We start from the raw sequence: 21,331 nt of genomic DNA, 5'->3' as shown, positions 1-21,331 counted from the left end.
ATTTTGATAACTGCCTAAAAAGGGAATTAAGGGCGGCCATACATTCTTCTGTACATTCCAAAATAGGGTCGCAGTTCAAAGAGACTTCCAGATGATGTTTAGACTTTTAAATTTGAACAGTTATAAATTTTGAATTCAAATTCAAATTCAAACTTTATTTTCACTCTTTTTCCAACAGAATGTACAAAAAACAATATGATACACTTGGCATGCGAGTCGTTGATAATATGCATAGTCAGACAGGGATAACAACATGTTCATGTCTTTATGTTTACTACAAAAAGAAACATACACTCTATTCATACACTCTGTGAAAAAGAGTGGAGGTACCCACTCAAAAGACTATGCTTGTAACATGTGGGCACCTCTGAGGGAAAAGTGGGAAAGAGGGGAAGTAAAGGGGGTGAAAAACTTACAACTACAAAGAGAGCGGGAAACTGGGAAAGTCGGGAATAGAAAAAAAGAAAGAAAGAAAGAAGAAAAAGAAAGCAAAAGTGTGAAAATAGGGAACAGAAAATGGGGAGAAGAGGAAGAGAGAGAGAGAGAGAGAGAAAACCTAACTTATTTTGATGCATACACCAAGGGGCGAAGCCCACAGAGACAAATAGCCACGCGTTTTCGAGAGTGAAACAGTGTTGAGCTGCTTTCCAGCGGAACACACTGTAACCGTGAGGGCACGTGAGGAATACACAAATACTAAACGCGGTAAAAAATGGTCGATGCTTCAAGAGAACGCTGCCTATAGTGAAAGAAGATACATTACAGAATTATATTTATTCGGTTGCATTATAAGACTTCAAAAGAAAACTCTTCAATCTCTTTTTAAAAGAATTCAATTTTTTATGTCCATGGGAAGGGAGTTCCAGAATCTTGGACCTACATAAATGAAAGTCTGTTGAGCAAGCACGGTTCTTAATAAAGGTAAATGAAATTCATTTGACTGTCTGGTTGGATATCCATGATATGTCCGGTTGCTCATGAACATGGAGTTAAAAATAGACGGAAGACAGTTATTATTATAAGTATACATGAATCGCCCGAGTTGAAACAAAAACAAATCTTTAATTTTCAGAATCTTATTATGAAAAAAACAAAACAAATTAGTTATACCGAGTACAGAGTTTCAGAATTTATAGTGATCGGGATGTGGAATAAGAATGTTTTCAAAATACGTAGCAAATTCTATTGAACAAGGATGATGACATGGCAGCCTCACCATTGATAAGAATGCATGGGTTGGGTCTCGAGGAAGCAGAACAAAAGAAGAAGGCATGCACAGATTATACACAGGTGAACTTGTTAAGCAAACGGTACTGTCATGGAATTACACTGTCAGATTTCTGAAATATGTGAAGCTTTTATGTCATCAACACTGTTCAGTGTAATTTATTTAAGATCTTTAGAGTATTAATTTTTCTGTTCAAGAACCAGAGTAAATTCGACAAATCTATACATGAAGCTGTCGATATACGTTTTACGTGATGTGAAATGTTGAAAATCGCCTGGAATACCCCTTTAAATATCCTGGTCCTTATGGTCGCATCATAAGTATTATAGTGAAACCGTATGAAGCACCTGTGATGTTCTTTTTTTATTATGATTCAATCATTTCCAATCTGCTGTCGAACAGGTTACGTTCGAAGACGCAGGAAGCTCGCTTGTGTTCACCAACGTGGACTGCATGACTGACTTCTACTTTGTCGTCTTTTTGGATGGCGGTCAGCTGGTAAGTGAACATGGAACTATACAATCATCGTTACAATACAGCAGTATGTAATATAGTTATATACCTATTATATCAGGAGTGGCTATATAGCGTAAAGGTTCACCAGTCCTGTGGACTATTATGACCTTCAAATTAGAAAAATAAATGAACATAATTATAATGTAAATACATATATAACATAACATATAAAGAAGAAAGAGTCTCAAGTATGCCATGGATCCAACTATTACAATTGTTTTTATTACAAAATTTTCGGTCTGCCTCAGACCTTCGTCAGTGCAAAGACAATGATGGACAATGATAAACATGAATCATAACAACAATGCTATGCGATTCATGATTCATGAATTTATGATCCGTGTTTATCATTGTTAGAAGCCCAATTCTCATCTCCACCAATACTGTACTATCCCTTTAAAAGTAGCTGTTGGATGTTTTGTTTTTCTCCAAATCATATCATTCGGAATAGTTTTAATGCCTGTACAATTGTTATTGAAACCAGTCATTATTATCCTCTTTCAAATTTGCCTTTAAGGGAATGTATATTTTTCGGTGGACTTCACCAACTGCAGGTTTCTAATATTTTTTGGAGAGATAATGAGAAACCTTCATGGAAATGATGTAAAAGAGCATGTAATTCCAAGAAGGATTACAACGTTTATTTGAATGAAATTTTATCTAGAATGGCTAAGATATTAAAAAAGAGCACTCCTAATGAAACACTGGACACATCTTTTATTAGGATTGCTTTGTTTTACTTTGTTTTTGGATGTCTCAGCGATTCCAAAACCGATTTCCATCTAATAACCTTTGAATTCCTCTTAAAGTGGCATGCTCTGTACTGTATAAGTTTCTTTTCTTGATATCTCGCAAAAAGTTAAAAACCCTATTCTCATATCCTCCAATATTATACAACCCCTTTGCTAAAATCTGATCCTTTCACAAAGCTGGGATTTTGACTAATGTATTCGTATCTATAGTCTATCTTAATTTGTTTGCAAATATGAATGCATGTGCATTGGTGTGCCTGTGTTTTGGTGCGTTATGCTCAATGGTGCATGACGTCAGTGCACGATGTAGGATACCTAAACTCTCCTGACGGTCTTATGTGTATAATTGTAGTAGTTTAGTGTAACTGATCAAATGGAGTGTGAGTGTGTGCGAACGTGTATGTGTGTTATGTTTGTGAGTGCGCGCATGCGTTTGTTTGCCTTCACCTGTATGTATCCAGTGATGTACATGTGTCATAAATGGCGTGACGCGAAGTGTTATCCTTTGGAATACGTGCGTGTGTGTGTGTGTGTGGGTGTGCAAAAGTTACATAAAAATGCAATCCCTCGGAAAGGACGGGCTTCACGTCTTCTCATTTTTTGTTTTGTTGTTGATCGATAAATATGATGAATTGTAATGAATAATAAATTTGTTATGACGTATGCGTTTATTGTATTGTGAGTATCGAATTATGCTTCTATGATTGTGTATATATTGAAAATTGTATTTATTTATATGTGTACATGTACCTGAATCTACGTATGTATACATGTATGTATATGCAGATATTCTACGTATGTGTATACGCCCACATGCCAACAAGAAGAATTTCCTAAATGGACAATAAATGAATTTGACTCTCTGAATCTCTGAATGTATACCTGCATTTCTATTTTAAAAAAAAAAGAAAGAACAGAAATACCGAGGTGGAGTGTCATTTACGCCTTCATTTGTTTTCTTCACTGCTTGCGTGCAGGTGCGTGTGCGCGCCGGTTCCGTGTGCATGTGTTTGTATCTATAGTGATTATGCACACAAGGCTATTCAAAATGATAAGAGATTGCTAAGGGTGTAATGACTGTTTCACGCAATCGCGTTCTGCCTTTAACAACATTCAGCATCAACTTGTAGTAATTTGTGTGATGGAATATTCGGCCTTCGGGATTCACTGATCCGTCCCGTCGCAATGCCTGTTGCTTTCGCAATTGATTATGTTGCCGTTACAATATGTGCAATTGTGACCCTGCACCTCAAAACAAACAAAAAGCCGCCAGACATGAATTTTTAGTTAAGACCATATTCTGAGAGAGCAGACTTAAGCTTTAAAATGATGTATAACTGAAATCAAATGGTCTCTCTTAACCTATCTAAATATTGGAAAGAAAGCACAAACTCAGGAAAAGTGTGAACTGAGAAAAGAGGTTCTAAAGTACAGTGTCTATTCAAGCGCTTAATCTTTACCAAACCGTGCTGGCTGTGCGATGAATGGGACAAAAAAACAGGAAGGAAACCACCAGAGTAACAAGAATGAAGGGATTATTAGATTAAACTGAAATTAAGCATGCCTAATTAACACATTCTGTCCATAATTAATGCTAACTTTCAAAGCAGTAGCACTATCCTTTCAAAAGTTATTAGAGTTAAAAGTGAAGAGTGGGGACAAGGTTTTTCAGAAATGAAAAAGGGATTCTAAAGACACAACTTATCACACTCATCTACCAAAAATGTTCGAGATAAACTGCTAAAAAAACACACTTTCCTGCCCGTTTTATGATACCAAATTTTAGCATAATGTAAAAGAAGACCCGCTCTTTCAGAAAATATGAAAAAGTCAAGTTCGGCTAGGTTGACCCATTTCACTTATGTTCAGTCCTCACGCAAAATCAGTGTGTGCGACTTTATGTTCGTTTTGAGGTGCACGGTCACAATTTACCCGTTGTCAAGAGCAAGTACAAAGTGTTGAGAGAATTACAACACGAATTTGATCATAATCGTGTATATAGACGTTGTTCTTCAATACCGTTACTCTTATGTAAATTGTCAATGATTTTGATTAAAAAGGTTACACATCACTCTGTGGGTCAGACAAGATGACCTGTCTTGATTGATCCTGGTGGAAAGAACACAGTGTCCCACAGTGTCAGAAGCATGCACACTGTGAAAACAGTGTAAAATCTCTTCAAAATTCGAGCGTTTTAACACTGTGAACACAATGAGAGTCATTTTACAGTGTGAAACAAAGCATTACTATGTGAACTCTCTGTGTAAACTACCCCACAATGTGGAATTGTCTTTTTTATCTTCACACTGTTAAATTCGTGCGTTTTCACATAGTCGGCTATGATTTTATTTAACACACTGTGAACACACTGTGGGACACTGTGTTCTTTCCAGCACGGGAGATGCACTCCACCATGCTTCTACCGCGAAAGCCGGATGCTTTCCGTGCATAGTTATATCTATTATATCGTTTTCTATTTTGTCTAAGAGATTCATTAATCGGAAGCCTTTCTAATACTGATGTTAGCTACTATAGATGCTAGCTACAGAAATCATCTTCTCTATGGTCACAGTACAAGCGAACGATGGGATGAGAACAAACAATTCATTTTCAATTTTTATTTTTATTCATTCATTTTCATTCTTCTTTTTCCAACAAAACATAACACAGAATAAATTAGGTATTATATCATAAACAAACATTCGACTTTGCAAAGGATAAATGATACAGATAAACATAAGAATGCACACAGGCAAATGTATAAAGTTATGCTTCAGTTGAGAAAAAAAAAGAATTGAGAGGTCCACTAAAAAGCAAGTTTGTATAATATTGTGAACCACTCGAAAACAAAGAAAGATGGCGCTAACTTAGTGTAATCCCCAAATTCAAAACTCGAATTAAAGTTTACTTTGTTTCAATCAAATAAACAATAACAAATAGTACAATGTATATTAAAGCAGAACATAGTAATGAGTGCAAACACGTAAATTAACAAAATGCATGTGATAATGAGTAGAAAAATGAAGAAAGTACTTCTGCATATGAATGTTTGTTACTCTTCAAATCGTGTCCATGGTAGAGATAGATGATAGAAGGAAGTAGCAATGGATTACTTGAGAGACCAATGCAGAAAGAGACGATGACTTGACTTTCGCATACGGTTATCGATTAAACTTTGCATAATTGAGCGTCAGCAGATGCTGATACTTTCAGCTTTATAGTTCGCTTTTTTAAGTATTTCGTTTCTCACTGTGGCAAAGCCAAAATATAAGTTAATTTCTACATTTCTTTTGTTTATGTCGCGGTCAATCTTGGAATTTAAGGCATTTACTTTTGTATTTTCATTTGTACTTTTGAAGATTTTAATTAAGTACGATATTAATTTTTTTTTTTCAAAAGTCCCTAATCGTTTTATGATATTGGGAAAATAAAAAGCGTTTAGCTGAATATCATTCGGTTGCAATTTCTACGGTTATGCTTATAAAATCTTAGTGCTGTAAGTTTTCAATTACTTGATGAACTTCAACTACTCTAATATAATAATTAATAGTGGTGTGATGGAGTTTTTGTGAATGTTTGTTTTTTTACACCAGCTGAGGTATGGTTGAGGGAAAAGAAAAGGTGAAAAACGAAGACAGTTCATTTCATATTTGAAGAGTTTGATTCCAATAGGCGCTAAATCCATTGAAAAATGATGGAATCATGTACATCATGGGTGTATATTCATCAGTTTTAGATTCGTCATCCATTTTTGTAGTGTTTGATAATGGTCATCTTTATACTCACAAAGACATCATACTTCTCAGTATGTTTTATACTGAAAACAGATCTGTATACAATAACCCTAGCAATAGCATCCACAACAGCATCTGCATGAAAGGGAGTTTGAAAGTTATCTATCTTACGAAGAAATTTCCCAATCTTTTATAATTCTTGTAGAAATAATAATATTCGGGTACGCGAGGGTTAAAGGGATAGTACAGTATTGGTGGAGGTGAGAATTGGGCTTCTAACTTTTTGCGAGATACCAAGAAAACACTTGTGATATAGAACAGATCATACCATTTAAAGATGAATTCAAAGTTTATTTGATGAAAATTCGGTCTGGAATGACTGAAACATTCAAAAACAAAGTAAAACAAAGCGATCGTAATAAAGTGTGGGTCCCACACTTCATTAGAATCACTCTTTTTTGGATATCTCAGCCATTTAAAAACCAATTTGCATCAAATAAACATTGAATTCCTCATAGAATTACATGCTCTTTCATGTTTCATAAGAGGTTTCTCATTATCTCACCCAAAAATGTTAGTAACCTGAAATTAGGTCTTAACCAAAACTATATGATCCCTTTAAATGTTGCTGCATTCGACAACATCAACAGGTGAAGACCTTGACTCTCGAAGCAGGCACAAACACAGACTCCACAGGGGTGAACTTTGAAGTGGCCTACGGCTACACCGTACCATGCAATGACCAGCCCACCGTGAACACCCTTCTCTGGCAGTACATCACCCCAGGGGTAAGCGTAAATCTATGTGTACCCTTTGTAACGTTCTTGTTGTTTCCTCTCTTTCTCTACCCTCTCTCTCTCTCTCTCTCTCTCTCTCTATGTCTATGTCTCACTTTTGTTTACGCTACTACCGATATTTCTGTGCATACAGTTTTTTTTTATCACCATCATCTTAATCATCACCAATATCTTTATCATCTTTATTATTACAATTTTCTCACATCATTATCCTACCGTCATCAAAATTAACCGTACCAAAATTGACCATAGTCTTAAGTATCTATGTACTTGAATATAAGGCTCATGCAATAAACGTTTATGTATACTTTCCGTATTCTATACATACATTCTCTGGGCTGTCACGTTTTCAAAGAACCGTTTATCAATAATAGCAGTCCTTCTTCTGTATGCTGCTTATCATTTGTGAGAAATATATAAATTTTGTTCATGGAATCAAAATACGCATTTTTCATTCAAATCAAATGCACTGTAAACCTTACATTGGTGTTTTGTCCAAAATTACCATGTTAAAGACGGTCAAATCAAACAACTGTTTGCTCTGTTAATTTTATGGAGTAACGATCTAATAGTGCGAAAAGAGCAATCAGTTCTTCTTATGATTAAAACAAAGACATTGTTCTATGTAGTATGCGTTTATCATTTCAAGAAAATGATACAATTGAAACACGGTAAAACAATGGATAGATAGATTGATAGAAAAGGGAGAGAGTATTGACGTGAGGATGGAAGAGTAAAAGTCGACATGCCTAAACTGATAAATAATGTTATCGTCTGTTAAAGCTTGAGTGGACAGGAACGCGATTGCTTTTTTTTTTTTAATCCATGTAATTGTTGAAGCGGCGCTCACACTGGCAAAAGATCGCGAAGTTTATAAGATCGCGATATTTAAGATCTTGATCTTAAAGATTGCCAAGATTATAAGATCGCGATATTTTTTCAGCGGGTGACTATAGACTTCCCGCAAAACTTCTCGTGAAACCTCCCACTCAAACAAATGGTTATAAGAAATGTTGTATTTTGTTTTAATAAGGTGCCACAATAATTCTTGAGGGCTAATGGAACAATATCGAAACGAGAAACGTGACATAATTACATATTTAAACATATACAAGCATAAATGAATATGCATTTTGATATAAAAGTAAGAAGTATACATGATATTAACCCCTGCTCTAGTACTATGCCCCGAACGCAGACATCGCCCTGGTTTGGAACGAGCTCAACTTCACCGACGGCACGTTCAGACACGTGGAGGAGACCTACTTCAAGGCTTCATACCTCTTCGTTCACTTTGGCAATGTGTCTACCGGTAGCTCCTTCAAACTGCAGATTACAGGCTGCAATGAGATCGGTAAGAAGGAAAGTTCTTTGACTCATTTTATTTTGTTTCATATCATTCCATTCCATTTTATTTCTGACAAAATTAAAGAGTACAATAGTGACATTTGCATAAAACTATGAAATTGATAGCTGGACAGCCATGTACTTTTTGTATCTAGTCAGTTTAATGATTTTATCAATTTTATTTTAAGCATGTATGCATCTTTGTAAAACACCATTCTTTTTTTTTTACGAAAAATCTCTTAATCAAGCTGCCATTATTCGTTTAAGTTTTTAGTTAGGCAATTTTTGTATCGTTTTCCAGATTAGTAGTGGTAAATTTTCATCATAAGTAGAGTGTGTTTTTTCTTTTCTTTCACAGAAAGACAATAAAGACATAGATAGACGGGACATAAACATTATATACACACACATAAACACACCGGCGTGTCCCGTATACACCAGACTTCAAGAAAACTTTTTGTAAGATGATGATAATTGTGTTGGCGTTTATTATGAATTATTACCTACATGTATATGAGGTAGTTTTTGCGGGGCAATTGTAGTTGGTATTTTTGATCGGTCGTCGACGTCAGCGGGGCGATATTAGTTGGTATCACCCTACATCCGGGGCTCGCCCACTCACTTTACGTGAAAAACATTTCCGGTCAATCACAAAGAGGCAGGAGGACATTCACAAAATCCGCGGGAAAACACGCCACCGCAGAAGAAACGCCAATAAAATCAAACTCATACAAGGTCGGACCACTTTTTCCAGCAGCACTACGCGTCAAAACAATGGACTAGTCCCATTTTGTGCTCAGTAAACTGCACAGTAAACCATCAGTTATTACAAACTCTCCGAATTATAAGCAAAACACAATGTCTAAAATATGTTTCAGATGTCTGAAGTTCACCTATTGCAACAAACATTTTGTGTCTTGGAAGTTTGGAGTTAAATGATATACATTGATGAGGCAATTTTTGCAATTATTCGACATGTTGGTGATTATCTATCGGTAATCAAAATTTTTGGATGTGACCGACCGTAGGCTAGGACATGCCGATTTTCCGAATGCAGAAGGGCTACTTGATAAAACTATGTGTTTTTTCTTGTGAGGTCTGTGTTTGTGAGTGCATGTTTTCGTGTTTCATCACACTTGTCCCATCCAGAAAGCTACACATCAAAATTTAGGGGCCTATGTAAAATATTCGTTTCGCCAGTTTCACCTGTTTTTTATACATGTGTGTGTATGTGTATGTGTGTGTGTGCGTGTGTGTGTGTGTTGTGTGTGTGTGTACATAGCTAATTATCGTTTATTGCTATAAGATTACACATTGCCCACTTGTGTCCTCCAGTAGAAAAATAATATTTTTTTTTCTTATTTTCTCATATCAAGGATATTTTGCTGCTGAGTTTTTCTGCTGTTTCTTTCTATACGCATGACTGCCCCTTGGAATCAATTACTTTAAAACGTATCTGTTAAAGGTCGGTACTATGGCAACTCCTTTGTTGCAGTTACTGTATCCATATTGACATCGTAGATTTTTTTCATTATGTAACTGACAATGAACAACAGACACAACTATACTAAAGAGGTACTCAAGTCGGCCTTCTCACTGTTCACCCCCTCTCTCTACCATCCAGCCAAGGATATCGACCCTGCACTCTCCTACTTGAACAACTTGGTAACTGATGGTGCATCCCCCCTCTTGTTTTGCGTTTCAACTCTTTGCGGGAGATGGACTGCAAAGCACCGCTTGTGTTTACATTGTCCATGGCTACCACTCGATAGGACAGTTTCTGTTTGTGTGTTTGTTTGTGTGTGTGTGCGTGTACTTGTTTGTTTGTTTGTTTTTTGATGTTGTTGCTTTTGTCTTCACGCAAGCCATATACACTTCTTATATTGGCAATATACGGGCGATCTCATAAAAGTTGCATTGCAAATAACTGCATGTCCTTGTCAGTTTGTACCTCTTTTGTATCTGCATGTGTTTCTGCTAATAAATGCCTACTTGTTTCCGATTTCAGCTTTGTTCCTATGGCCAACTGCATAGAGATAATGTATGTCTGCCTACATCAGTATATACACATCGTTTTACATGATTGCACATTTGTTGTTGTTGTTGTTGTTGTTCTGATAGCTTTGATATTCTGCTGACTCAATTGATACGAGCGAACACTATCGATTAAAATATCTACCCACTTGCTTTTTTTATCCGGCATGATTTTGCTAAACTTTTCATGACATTCTTTCAGATGGCATGTACCGTCAATAATTCTACTTCCAGCGCCCATATGGCCTCTTACCTCTTTCTTAATACTACATTATGTGCTGTTTAATAAGATGTCATGTATCTTTTTTTGTTTTCATCCGAGATTCCAACTGTATTATTTGAAAACCCTTTGAAACATTTTAATCAGCGCATTTACTGCCAACACGATATTGTACAGCACTGTACCTGCTCAAGTGCAATAGCGCTTTACTGCATGACTTTCCAGTGACACTAATTTAGTTAGAACAAGAAGAACATTATCATCATCTTTGTTTCTGTGTAAAAAAAAAATCTTCTCTCCTAAAATTGACATTGTTCAATAGCACCATACCGTAGAGTGTCTATACCTATCATCCAGGACAGACAGTAGTAAACTTCAAATGTATTTTACAGAGCTTTCTCTGGCAGAAAATGCAGTTTACGCGCCTGTTTTGTTTTTGTTTTTTGGTTGTGTGTGTGTGTGTGTGTGTGTGTGTGTCTGTGTCTGTGTGTGATTATGTGTGTGTGTTGCTTCAAAATACATTCATTTCTGATTCAATTATAGAAATGTTTAAATTTCCATAAATGATGTTTTAATTGAATCTAAGAAATGACAGACTATAACATTAGCTTTTGATTATATTTCATGATTACTTTGGAGTCGATTGAAAACCCTTAGAAGTTAGTTCTTATTTCGTCTGTCTACTTAAATCTTCATGAGATTGTGAGTTGTTATGGGAGAGAAGGCTAGAGGGGGAGAAAATGAAACATTTGCATCAGTGGAGCTATTCTCTTGTTTTTGTTCCTTTTTTTCTTTCTTTTTTATTCTTATTAGAAATTTAGAACTACAGTGAAACTAAATAACAACAACAAGAAAGAGAGAGAGAAAAAAAGCAACTGAAATGCAGAAAGGCATGATCTTGCAAAGAAGAAAACAAACAATCAAACAAAATCACATTACAAAATGATCGAACGCTTCAATGGAAACACAAGGGAGGGGAAAGAAACAAAACGGGTTTTAATGCCTACAAAATCCTTGAATCGAGGTTACTCTCATCAGCCTGGCGTGAAGGGAGAGGAAGTGGTATACATAATGTATATGACCAGTCAAGGCGAGCGAACGCTATATGCCATTAAGTCAATTAGTTTGCAACGATGGCTTCCAGGGTGGAATAGACTAAAACGAAGTGGTATTAATGAATTAACAATATGCCTTCACAATCAACCTCGGCTAGAGTCTCGATCACCATTCCATTCAGCAGCTAATAAGCACGGTCTCCATTCTCGTCAGGCCGCTTCAATCTTGTCAGGAAACAAAGAAATAATAATAGTACCAATAACAGAAGTGAAAAAAGATATACCAATGGCATAAAACGGCCTGCAAATTCTTTTTGCGTCGATTAGAAAATGATATGGTAAAGAGCAAATGAATAAAAGATAAAGGAAAAAATGCAGGTCAACGAATATTTGAACGTGACCAGATCAGAAAATGACAGTTTGATTTGTTTGTGTGAGTGTTTGTGCTGGGGGGGGGGGGGTGGTTCTTCAATAAAACTCTCGAGAGTAAACCTATATCTTCATTGCCTATGAGAAGGTTACCAGCAACGCTAGGGAAAACTGTAGTGCGATGTAACGCAAATTTCAAATGCGTTGTAATAACAAAAGTAAATTCAACAAGCAAGTTTGTGCATGCCCTTAACATCAAATTTGGGTATTTGAGCAAATATTGGGTGTAAAGGTGAAAGTGTTTCGAAGACGGCGCATGGCAGAAATAGCTCATCAAACATGAGGGGCTGTGATGACTTCAATAATTTTGTTGACAGTATACACGAAAGGTTTAAAAACACACACACACAAGCACAGAAGTAAAATTTGTTGTGTATTCCTATCAAGTAAGCACAACTCTCTTATCTCTGAAAGTATTATTGCTTAATTGTTAAACATTGTAGTACACTACTAAAAAAAAACAAACAAACAGGATATTCAAATGTATGATTATTTCAGGAGTTGTGTGCCTACATGTAATAATAGAAATAAGACATACGATTCATTTACTTAGATTATAGCAGTAGCATGAATGCAAAGAAAAAAAAGACCCAAGAAATGATTATGATCAAACACGACTCACTTTAACACAAATTTCTAAAGTTACACATAAGTCATAGGTCAATCTACGTCATTCCACCATGTGAATCTCATTTGAGACTACTAAAGCAGAAAAACAGTGTCTACGTTAACCTAAAGACTTTCCTTGCCCTGAACAACAATGATAAACCAAGAAAATAGTCAGGGGCGGGTCTAGGAATTCCGCAAATGGAGGGGAAGAGGGGGGGGGAGGGGGCTGGCGCCCTTACGAACCTAAAGTGGGCGGACGCGCACCTCTATTTTTTCTTCTTTATTTCTTTAACCAATGATAAATACTAGTGGATAAACTAGACTAAAAAAGGATTGCAATATTACTTTTCAGGGGAAATTTATGACACTATACATTTTCATATAGAAATAATACGTGTATAGTAAGTATACAAACTTTCAATTCCTTAATTCCTCCCCTCGGCTTACTGTTATAAAAGTCAACTTGGAAACTCTGTGCACCAGAATTTTCAATGGCAGATTTTTTATCATCCAGCATCATTACGGCTCAAACCAAAGCTAAATAGAACAAAGATTTAAGCGAAAAGCAAACAAACACTGAAATTCCGTCCTGTAGCGACGGTAGGTTTATTTTGTTTCTCTTTGGGTTTATTTGTTTCTGTTTGCTGCCGTTTTTACACTCATAATCAAAACTGACACTAGATGAAATATCAAAAGTAGGCCTATCTACATATCGCAGTCTCTATCTCCTTTAAAGACAATTTCGTTTATGCTGAACAATATCAACCTTATTTTGTTATTCGTATAATAGGTTATCAGTTTACATGTTTTCATGTCTGTAGGTATGTTGTTTGTTTTTGATGTGTATTTGATGCTCATCTTATTCGTTTTGTTTTGGTTTTGTCCTGCTTGAGCTTGTTACATGGTGTAAATAGGTCATAGATGACTTCTGCCTATAGTCTTCTTTCAGCCGCCTATACAGAAGGCTTCCGTGTCTTTCCTCTAGTTTCTCTTTATTATCGTTTTTGTAAACTCGCAGCTCTCCGCCACCAACAATACGTTGAATATAGCCGAAGGCATAGCTTTGTCTATAGATGCCCTCGATGACACCCACGAGCTCACCCAAGATGAAACCGTTCTCTTTCTCGACGCCCTCACCATAGTCGGCAACGGAACTTTGGACCTGTCCGATCAACCAGAGCTGGCCCAGAACCTGACAGAGGTTGGTATTTTTTTTTAACGATTTCGCATGAGTGGGGAATCCATAGTTTTTATCTATGCAATCAACATTTTTCACAAATAGTGTATGAGGGTTTTGTGTGTGTGTGTGTGTGTGTGTGTGTGTTGTTTTACATCAATGTAATCAATTCAATTCAATTCAAAGTGATTTCATGTTCGTATAAGGTAATAGAAAGTAATATAGTAACGGTGACATGAGGACATGATATTTACAGGAACAACAGCATTAACGGAACAGATAGAAAATAAAACCAAAGATAGGCATGACAAACAAATGGGCTGAAACGAATCTTTATAAAATGAAATCAATAAAGATGTTAACTTGTGACAGGTGCATGCTGCATAAACTATCAATGTACTGCATTTGACCTCATTATAAAGTATTGTAAGTGAGGCCGATACTGATTTCATACACTATCGATGAAAAAAAAAATCAGCAACATTATGGCAATGTAAGGTTTGTTCATGATAGTGACACTATACAGACCAATCGCAGAGTTGAATTCTGTAAGAGATGTCATTTTATATGAGAATTTAGAATCGTAGAGAACTTTAATTTTCACCTATGTTTATCCAGGCCCTAGCCGAAGTAGCCACAAAAGTTTGGGAAACGGTGACCACTCGCTTGCTGACTGTTACAGCGGTGAGTAATTGAATTTACAGAGTTCTTTTTTTTTTATTCTTCTTCCTTTTTCTTTGTTCAGAGTATATGTTTTATGGTTCGTCTTATGGTAATCGGCATGACTTTCAGCGGAATTGAAGGAGCTAATAAACATTACAGGCATAATTTGCCATTTGCAGAAGAAACAAAAACCCAGATCTAGAACTTCAAAATAGTTCTAAAGTGTGATTTAGGGATAAAAACAACCAATGTAAAATTTCAACCAGTATAATCGATGTTAAGTATTGTTAGATATACAAAATGTGAACAGTAGTTACAAAAAAATGTGTCCACACAAAACTGCTCTACAGTTGTGTTTTAATGAGAAAAAATTGTGATATCTCCATACATTTTAGGCTTCATTGCAAAAATTTTATATGGAAGGATGTTTTGTGATACAACTGACCCACACATTTGTGTCAAATGTGATATCTTGAACATTTTTCAAATCGCTGCTGCCAAAGATAAACTGGGCCTTTACATTGTATTGCATCATTGGCAGAGTCGCAATCATTATTACAATTCATCCCATCAACATGGCCAAGCTATGAGACCCCGAGTTTCTCGAATCATATTTTTTTTTTGTATTTGTATTTTCTCATTATGGATAGGTGTGCGTGAGACTGAGTGTGTGTGTGTGTGTGTGTGTGTGTGTGTGTGTGTGTGTGTGTGTGTGTTTGTGTTGGTGAGGGCCCGTGTGTATGTGTATATTTATTGTGTATGTTTGAGGAGGACAGGGCTGGGTAAAGCGTATTGAGACGGGGTGGGGATTGGTGGTTAGCGTGGAATAGGGAACATAGATGTGGATCACTTGGTTAATGCCGCAAGATTATTATTTGATTATTTTCTTTCGTTTTTTAACAGATATAAAGGGCTGAAGGGTTATCATTTTAACGTAAAATATACCGATATCGATCGTTCACTGAAATGAATTATGCTATACGAGTTTACAAAAGGCTTTCGTGTCATGTCGTCCTTTCATTATTTATTTTGAAAGACTTAGCAAATGCTTATGAGCTTAAAAAAGTTGCTCGAGATGAATTTTGTACTCTATATCTAAATATGTATTGCAACTCTGTTTGATACATATTCGTAGGTTTTGTTTTTTGTTGTTTGTTTTTTTTTTCTTTTTGGGAGGTTGTTTGTATGGATCTACATGGAAGCATTGTTTGTATTTGTGTCATTGTAAAAACAATTTTGATATTAAACAGAATTCGAATTAAAAAAAACATTAAAAGTGTATTTTTTGTGCCTGTCTGTCTGTCTGTGTGTTGTCTTGTGCGAGGTGTTCAAACAAAACAGGACAAAAAAAAAATCAAAACAACAATGTCATAATGTTATTTTCTTCTCTTCGAAACAGACGGTAGCTCCGGGACTCACCACCCCGGCAAATCGTTACGCGTCTACTGAGCAGGAGAACAAGAGATTGGCTAATCAGCAGGCATCGGCAATTCTCATCATCGAAAGCGCCATCGGGACGGTGACGGCAGAAGCCGGCGATAAAACTATCGTTGCTACCACACCCTCAATTGGTTAGTCTATCTTGCATAGTTTAATAAATCATTGCTGCAAATTTAACATACTTTCTTCTTTTCCTCGTTTGCTTGTTTGTTTTTTATTTCAAATGTGATATGATATTGTGAAAATGCATTATGACATCAAGGCTAGGAATTTTCTTTTAAATTGCACGAATAGGTATGTTGTTTATTTTGTGGTGAAACTATCATAATTTCGCTAATGTGTCTGTCTCGTGTAATATGTACATAATATTTGAAATTGTATAAATTTAATCATTCAATCATGTTCTTCCATTTCCATTCGCAAAAATGAAAATACATTTCATGTAACATAGCACTGTAGAATAATTTCATTGTTAATCTATTCACTTTTTATTATCTTATTCATTTAAATCGGATAAATGAAAAATGAGGAGCTGCTAAAAGTGGAATTTGCATTATGCAGTCCCCTATAGGGTAAACTTCATTTCATTTCATTTCAATTCAATTCAATTGATTTCATTTCCGAGCAAAGTATATAATATGACGTTTGCATATTCAAATGAGATTAAAAGGAACGTCATTAGTTAACAATGAGAGAAAATAGTTTAGATGAAGAAATGCATGGGCAAACTGTAACTGAATCGAAATACAGAAAAAAGTCGGAAATGGAGGGGACTGCTAAAAAGCCTAGCTTGTAGAATGCAGTCCCCCCGTGAGTAGCATATAGGTTGTAGTAATGTATCAAACGAAACGATAAGACATATTCCTCGTGAAAGAGAACATAGAACAATACTTTAGTACATCTATGAAAAAGTTTACACATAAAGCGTTTGTTCGCAAAAACCGATAAGTCCATTTTTGAAGATTTTGAAATACGGTCTCTGTCATGAAAGTAAAAATAATACTTTTTAAATGATATATTGTCACTACATATATAGGTAGATTTTTTTAAGTTATGGCCAAAAGAAGCAGAAAAGTTCTTGTTTACAATAGTCTCCTTCTTTTTCTTGGCCATTAATCGCAAATATCTCCATTTGGTAAATATGGACTTATGGTTTTTTTGCGAAAAAAAAATCTTCATTTATATATAATATGATAAAAAACAAAACTATAACAAAGTTTATGCTGTATTCTCCGACGGTTTCAAGTGTTGATAGACTTGGGAAAGAGAGAGTTTCTCGAAAATGTGTGTGCAGAAATAAATCGTTGGTGAATACAGCATGAACTTTGCTCCAGTTTTGTTTTTTAATCTTATTATCTTGCCAACACATGGACAACCTACTGAATTATGATATTATGTATGAATATATATTATATAATATTATATATATATATATATATATATATATACATGGTTTTTTTTATCTTATTATCTTGCCAACACATGGACAACCTACTGAATTATATGATATTATGTATGAATACATATTGTATATTGTATATATATATATATATATATATATATATATACTTATATATAACATCATGTCATAGCGTTGCTCTGCATTTATGACGTGTTGAGCACTCGGCAGAGTGCATTTGGTGCAATAAAGTAATATCATTATTGTTATCATTGCTAAACTTGTATAATATGTCAATGTCAATTTCAGTGATTGTGTCTTCACCTGTCGAGATCAATGAGAACGATGGCATACTGGACATCAATCTCGAAACTCTCGTCCCTGACGGCGACGAGGAAGTCTCGGAGGAGCAGCTGGTGTCTGTGCATGCTGAAATGAATCTCCGAGACCTTCTCGGGAAAAACATCAACAGTTCTGGTAAGAACAAGCATTGAGTCGGGGGGGGGGGGGTATATGCATTGTGTGTGTGTGTGTGTGTGTGTGTGTGTGTGTGTGTGTAAGTGTTGGGTTTTGTGCTGCTTTGTGTGTTTTCATAGCACGTTTCTTATTATGATATCAATTTCTATTCTCTCTCTCTCTTTATTTTGTCATTCTTTAAATGATATTCATTTGTATTTCTGTCATTGAAACGCTCTTTTTGTGTGGTATACTGACAGTTATCTACTTCTCTCTTTATAGAGGTCAGATTTACTGCTATACAGATCAAGGCAGATGATACTATCGAGACACCCCAGAACACTGAGTATAACACATCAGGATCCATCACAGGGTAAAAAATGAAATGTGCAGGAAAACTCTCTATCTCCCTCCCCCCCCCCTCTCTCTCTCTCTCTCTCTGTGTCTGTATGTCTGTCTGTCCCTTTTTCTCATATATATATATATATATATATATATATGTACATAATATAAAGGTATATGTACACTCATAAAAAAGTAACAACTTTTAAAGTTTATATTTCTCAAAGAATTTTTTTTTTTCATGTGAAAGGTGATTTAATTGGCTATCAACTGAGTATTTAAGGCAATAAAGAGAAAATTTTACGCCCGGTCGTGTGGGTGAACACCTTTGTTTTTCTCTCCCTAGGCACAAAAGAAAAAAATGCAGAAATGAACATTGTCATTAATGCGTAAATGTTGGTCCATGTAACAATAAGAACAAAAGACAAATTCAAGATGAAAAAAAATGTATTCAGTTGCAAAAATATACCTTTGACCTCTTTGATGTCTTTGAAGACCGAAGGCTCAATAAAGGCTCAAAATATTTGTGTTAAATGAAGAATGTACTGTCAAATCGAAATTCAAATGAAATGAGAGAAGAATCAGCATCAACAAATTCGGTATGATTTTGAATTGATTTCTCAAATGAGGAAAATTGCCAATTATTATGCTTCTTGACTTTGCCACATGATTTAATGAATTATCAAATTGAATGAATAAAATGAATATGTTTTGTTCATTTAACCATCTTTATACCCTTACTCCCCATGTTATTTGAAGTTTGGATTCTCAGAAAATTCTTATTTTTCCCCTCCTAAGTTTCCCACGTTGATATTGTTTGAAGTTTATATAGAGATGAACAGAACAAAACTTTTTTTTTTTCATTTATGTCTCTCATTGCTGATTGTGTTTAACTGGTCTTTTGTTATCAGTTTTTGAATATTTTCAAGGACATTTGCAATGAAAGACAATAACGTGACGGTGCACCACAAAACCAACAAAGAGTCGCATCCCTTGATTTCATGTCAGGAGTCAAAGTAGGTGAAATTGGTCAAGCAAGTCAGGTTTTAGTTTTCCATAATTATTTCCTAAAAGAATATTCTTCTCCTACATCATTTTTGAGGTTGGGATCATAAAATGAATGGGAAAGTGGGTTTTCAGCAGTTTTTCGACAACCCATTATTGATAGAGTAGAGTGTGATCAGGTACGTCTCAGAGGCCCCCTTTTTCTTTTCTTGAAAATCCTGTTCACACTCTTCACTTTCAACTCTAATAACTTTTCAAAAAATAATGCTACTGCTTTGCAAGTTGACATTAATCATGGACAGACTGTGTCAATAAAGCATGCTAAAGATCAGCTTAATCTGATGATCACTTAAGTGTGGTTGCTATGATGGTTTACATCTTCTTCTTTTTTTCCCGTTCATCGCACAGGTAGCACAGCTTAGTAACGATTTTTGCATTCATTTCAATAATCAGTATTTCTGAAGTAAGTCAGCGAGGAATAACGTCATGTTTCAGACTTCAATGACAGAAACATTGAATTTTTTGCCATGTTTTTGTATACGGTCAATGGAAAATTGTGAGGGTATGACATGGTAAGCACTCACAAACTCATTGGCAAATTCATATCCCTTGTACAAGAACTGTTTTGCGGAAATTAGCAAAATTCAAAATGTCATAACTTCCATTTCTTTCATCGAATTTCAGTCAAATTTTTACTGTTGAACTCATAAGGTTTTATAGTCTTTTTATCAGACTAACACATTTGGACTGGATTTCCTCTTTAACTAAAAATCCATTTCTGCCAACTTTTTGTTGGTTTTGTGGTGCAGGGTCTCATTGGTCAATTTTGAAAATTTTCACGTTTGTGCCTTGAAGGAAAAAAAAAACAACAAATGTGTTCACTCATGTGTAATATATTGAGCCGACTAGGTTGATAGCCAATTGAACTATCTTTGATATGTTATATATCATATTGATCTTCATCAAAATCTTTCATGAAAATTTTTGAAGTCGAAAAAGTGTTTACTTTCTTTTTTAGTTGAGTGTATACATCATTATTACACACATTTTCACCCTGAACAATAGACGAGGTGAGTGTGCCAACCCCAGCCCCCCCCCCCCCCCCCCCCCCGAAGACGAAGAAGTAAAATAAGAATGATAAAAGAAGAATAAGTTGAATAAGAATAAGAAAAATAGGTTGAAAAAAAATCGACATAAAATCCGAAGTGTGATAGCTCACCAATCACTCTGACTGCCATGATAGCCGAAATTTAAAATGTTTTCATAGTTCTAAATCAGATTTGCAAATATGAATGTACAATGTCCTATGGCGGGTTTGACTGCATATAGAAGTGACCGTGCATCACAAAACAAAGAAAACGTCGCACCCCTTGATTACATGTGAGGACTCAAAAAAAGGTGCAACAGGTCAACTGAGTCAGTTTTGTGTTTTCCCTATTTTCTGAAAGAGCTATTCTTCTTCTACATTATCCCTAAGTTTAGGATCATATAGTGAATGGGAAGGGGGGTTTTCAGCAGTTTTTCTACAAGCCCCTTTTTGGTAAAGTAGTGTGATCAGGTTTTTCTTAGAGCCCCCCTTTTAATTTCTTGAAAATCCTTTGCACACTCTTCACTTTCAACTCTAATAGCTTTTGAAGCAGTGATGCTACTGCTTTGAGAGTTGACATTAATTATGAAGCAGATGTGTTAATAAAGTATGTTTAATTTCGGCTAAATCTGATAATCCCTTCAGTTTTGTTGTAAGGGTTTACATCAAGGTTTTTGTCTCACTCATGGTACGGGTAGCACGGCATAGTAAAGATAAGGCATTTTAATAAAAAAATTGTACTTCACAGTTTCTTCTCTCAGTTCAAACTTTTCCAGAGTGTGCGCTTTCTTTCCAATATTCATATAGGTTTGGAGAATCCATTTGAATTGAGTTATACATCATTTTAAAGCTTAGAGTCTGTTCTTTCAGACTCTGCCTCTAACTAAAAATCACTGTCTGGCGACTTTTTGTGTGTTTTGTGGTTGTGGGTCACATATGATATTCAGACACAACTCCCTTAAAAAAAGAAAAAGAATATGTGTTAATGTATAATCCTTGACCCGTTTCCTCTCTTGCGTGAGATACATGTACATGTACCTT

The 21,331-nt window shown here is 35.5% G+C and overlaps 1 protein-coding gene across 1 annotated transcript in view; it reads left to right on the top strand.

Moving 5' to 3' along the window:
* The window catches only part of LOC139709215 (uncharacterized), a 47,857-nt gene that overhangs the window by 5,640 nt on the left and 20,886 nt on the right, over positions 1-21,331 (top strand). Inside the window, exons 3-11 of the mRNA XM_071621164.1 lie at positions 1,631-1,726; positions 6,881-7,018; positions 8,207-8,381; positions 9,999-10,039; positions 13,740-13,922; positions 14,517-14,582; positions 15,961-16,132; positions 17,710-17,877; positions 18,139-18,229. Of these exons, the coding sequence (XP_071477265.1) occupies positions 1,631-1,726; positions 6,881-7,018; positions 8,207-8,381; positions 9,999-10,039; positions 13,740-13,922; positions 14,517-14,582; positions 15,961-16,132; positions 17,710-17,877; positions 18,139-18,229 (1,130 nt within the window). The remainder of the gene's footprint in view (positions 1-1,630; positions 1,727-6,880; positions 7,019-8,206; positions 8,382-9,998; positions 10,040-13,739; positions 13,923-14,516; positions 14,583-15,960; positions 16,133-17,709; positions 17,878-18,138; positions 18,230-21,331) is intronic.

Source organism: Diadema antillarum, unplaced genomic scaffold (genome assembly GCF_040938485.1).
Source record: "Diadema antillarum isolate AM-2024a unplaced genomic scaffold, OU_Dant_1.0 seq00001413_RagTag, whole genome shotgun sequence".
In the NCBI taxonomy this organism is placed as follows: domain Eukaryota; kingdom Metazoa; phylum Echinodermata; class Echinoidea; order Diadematoida; family Diadematidae; genus Diadema; species Diadema antillarum.
The sequence above is the reverse complement of the archived record's forward strand: the minus strand, read 5'-3'. Positions and strand labels throughout refer to the sequence as shown.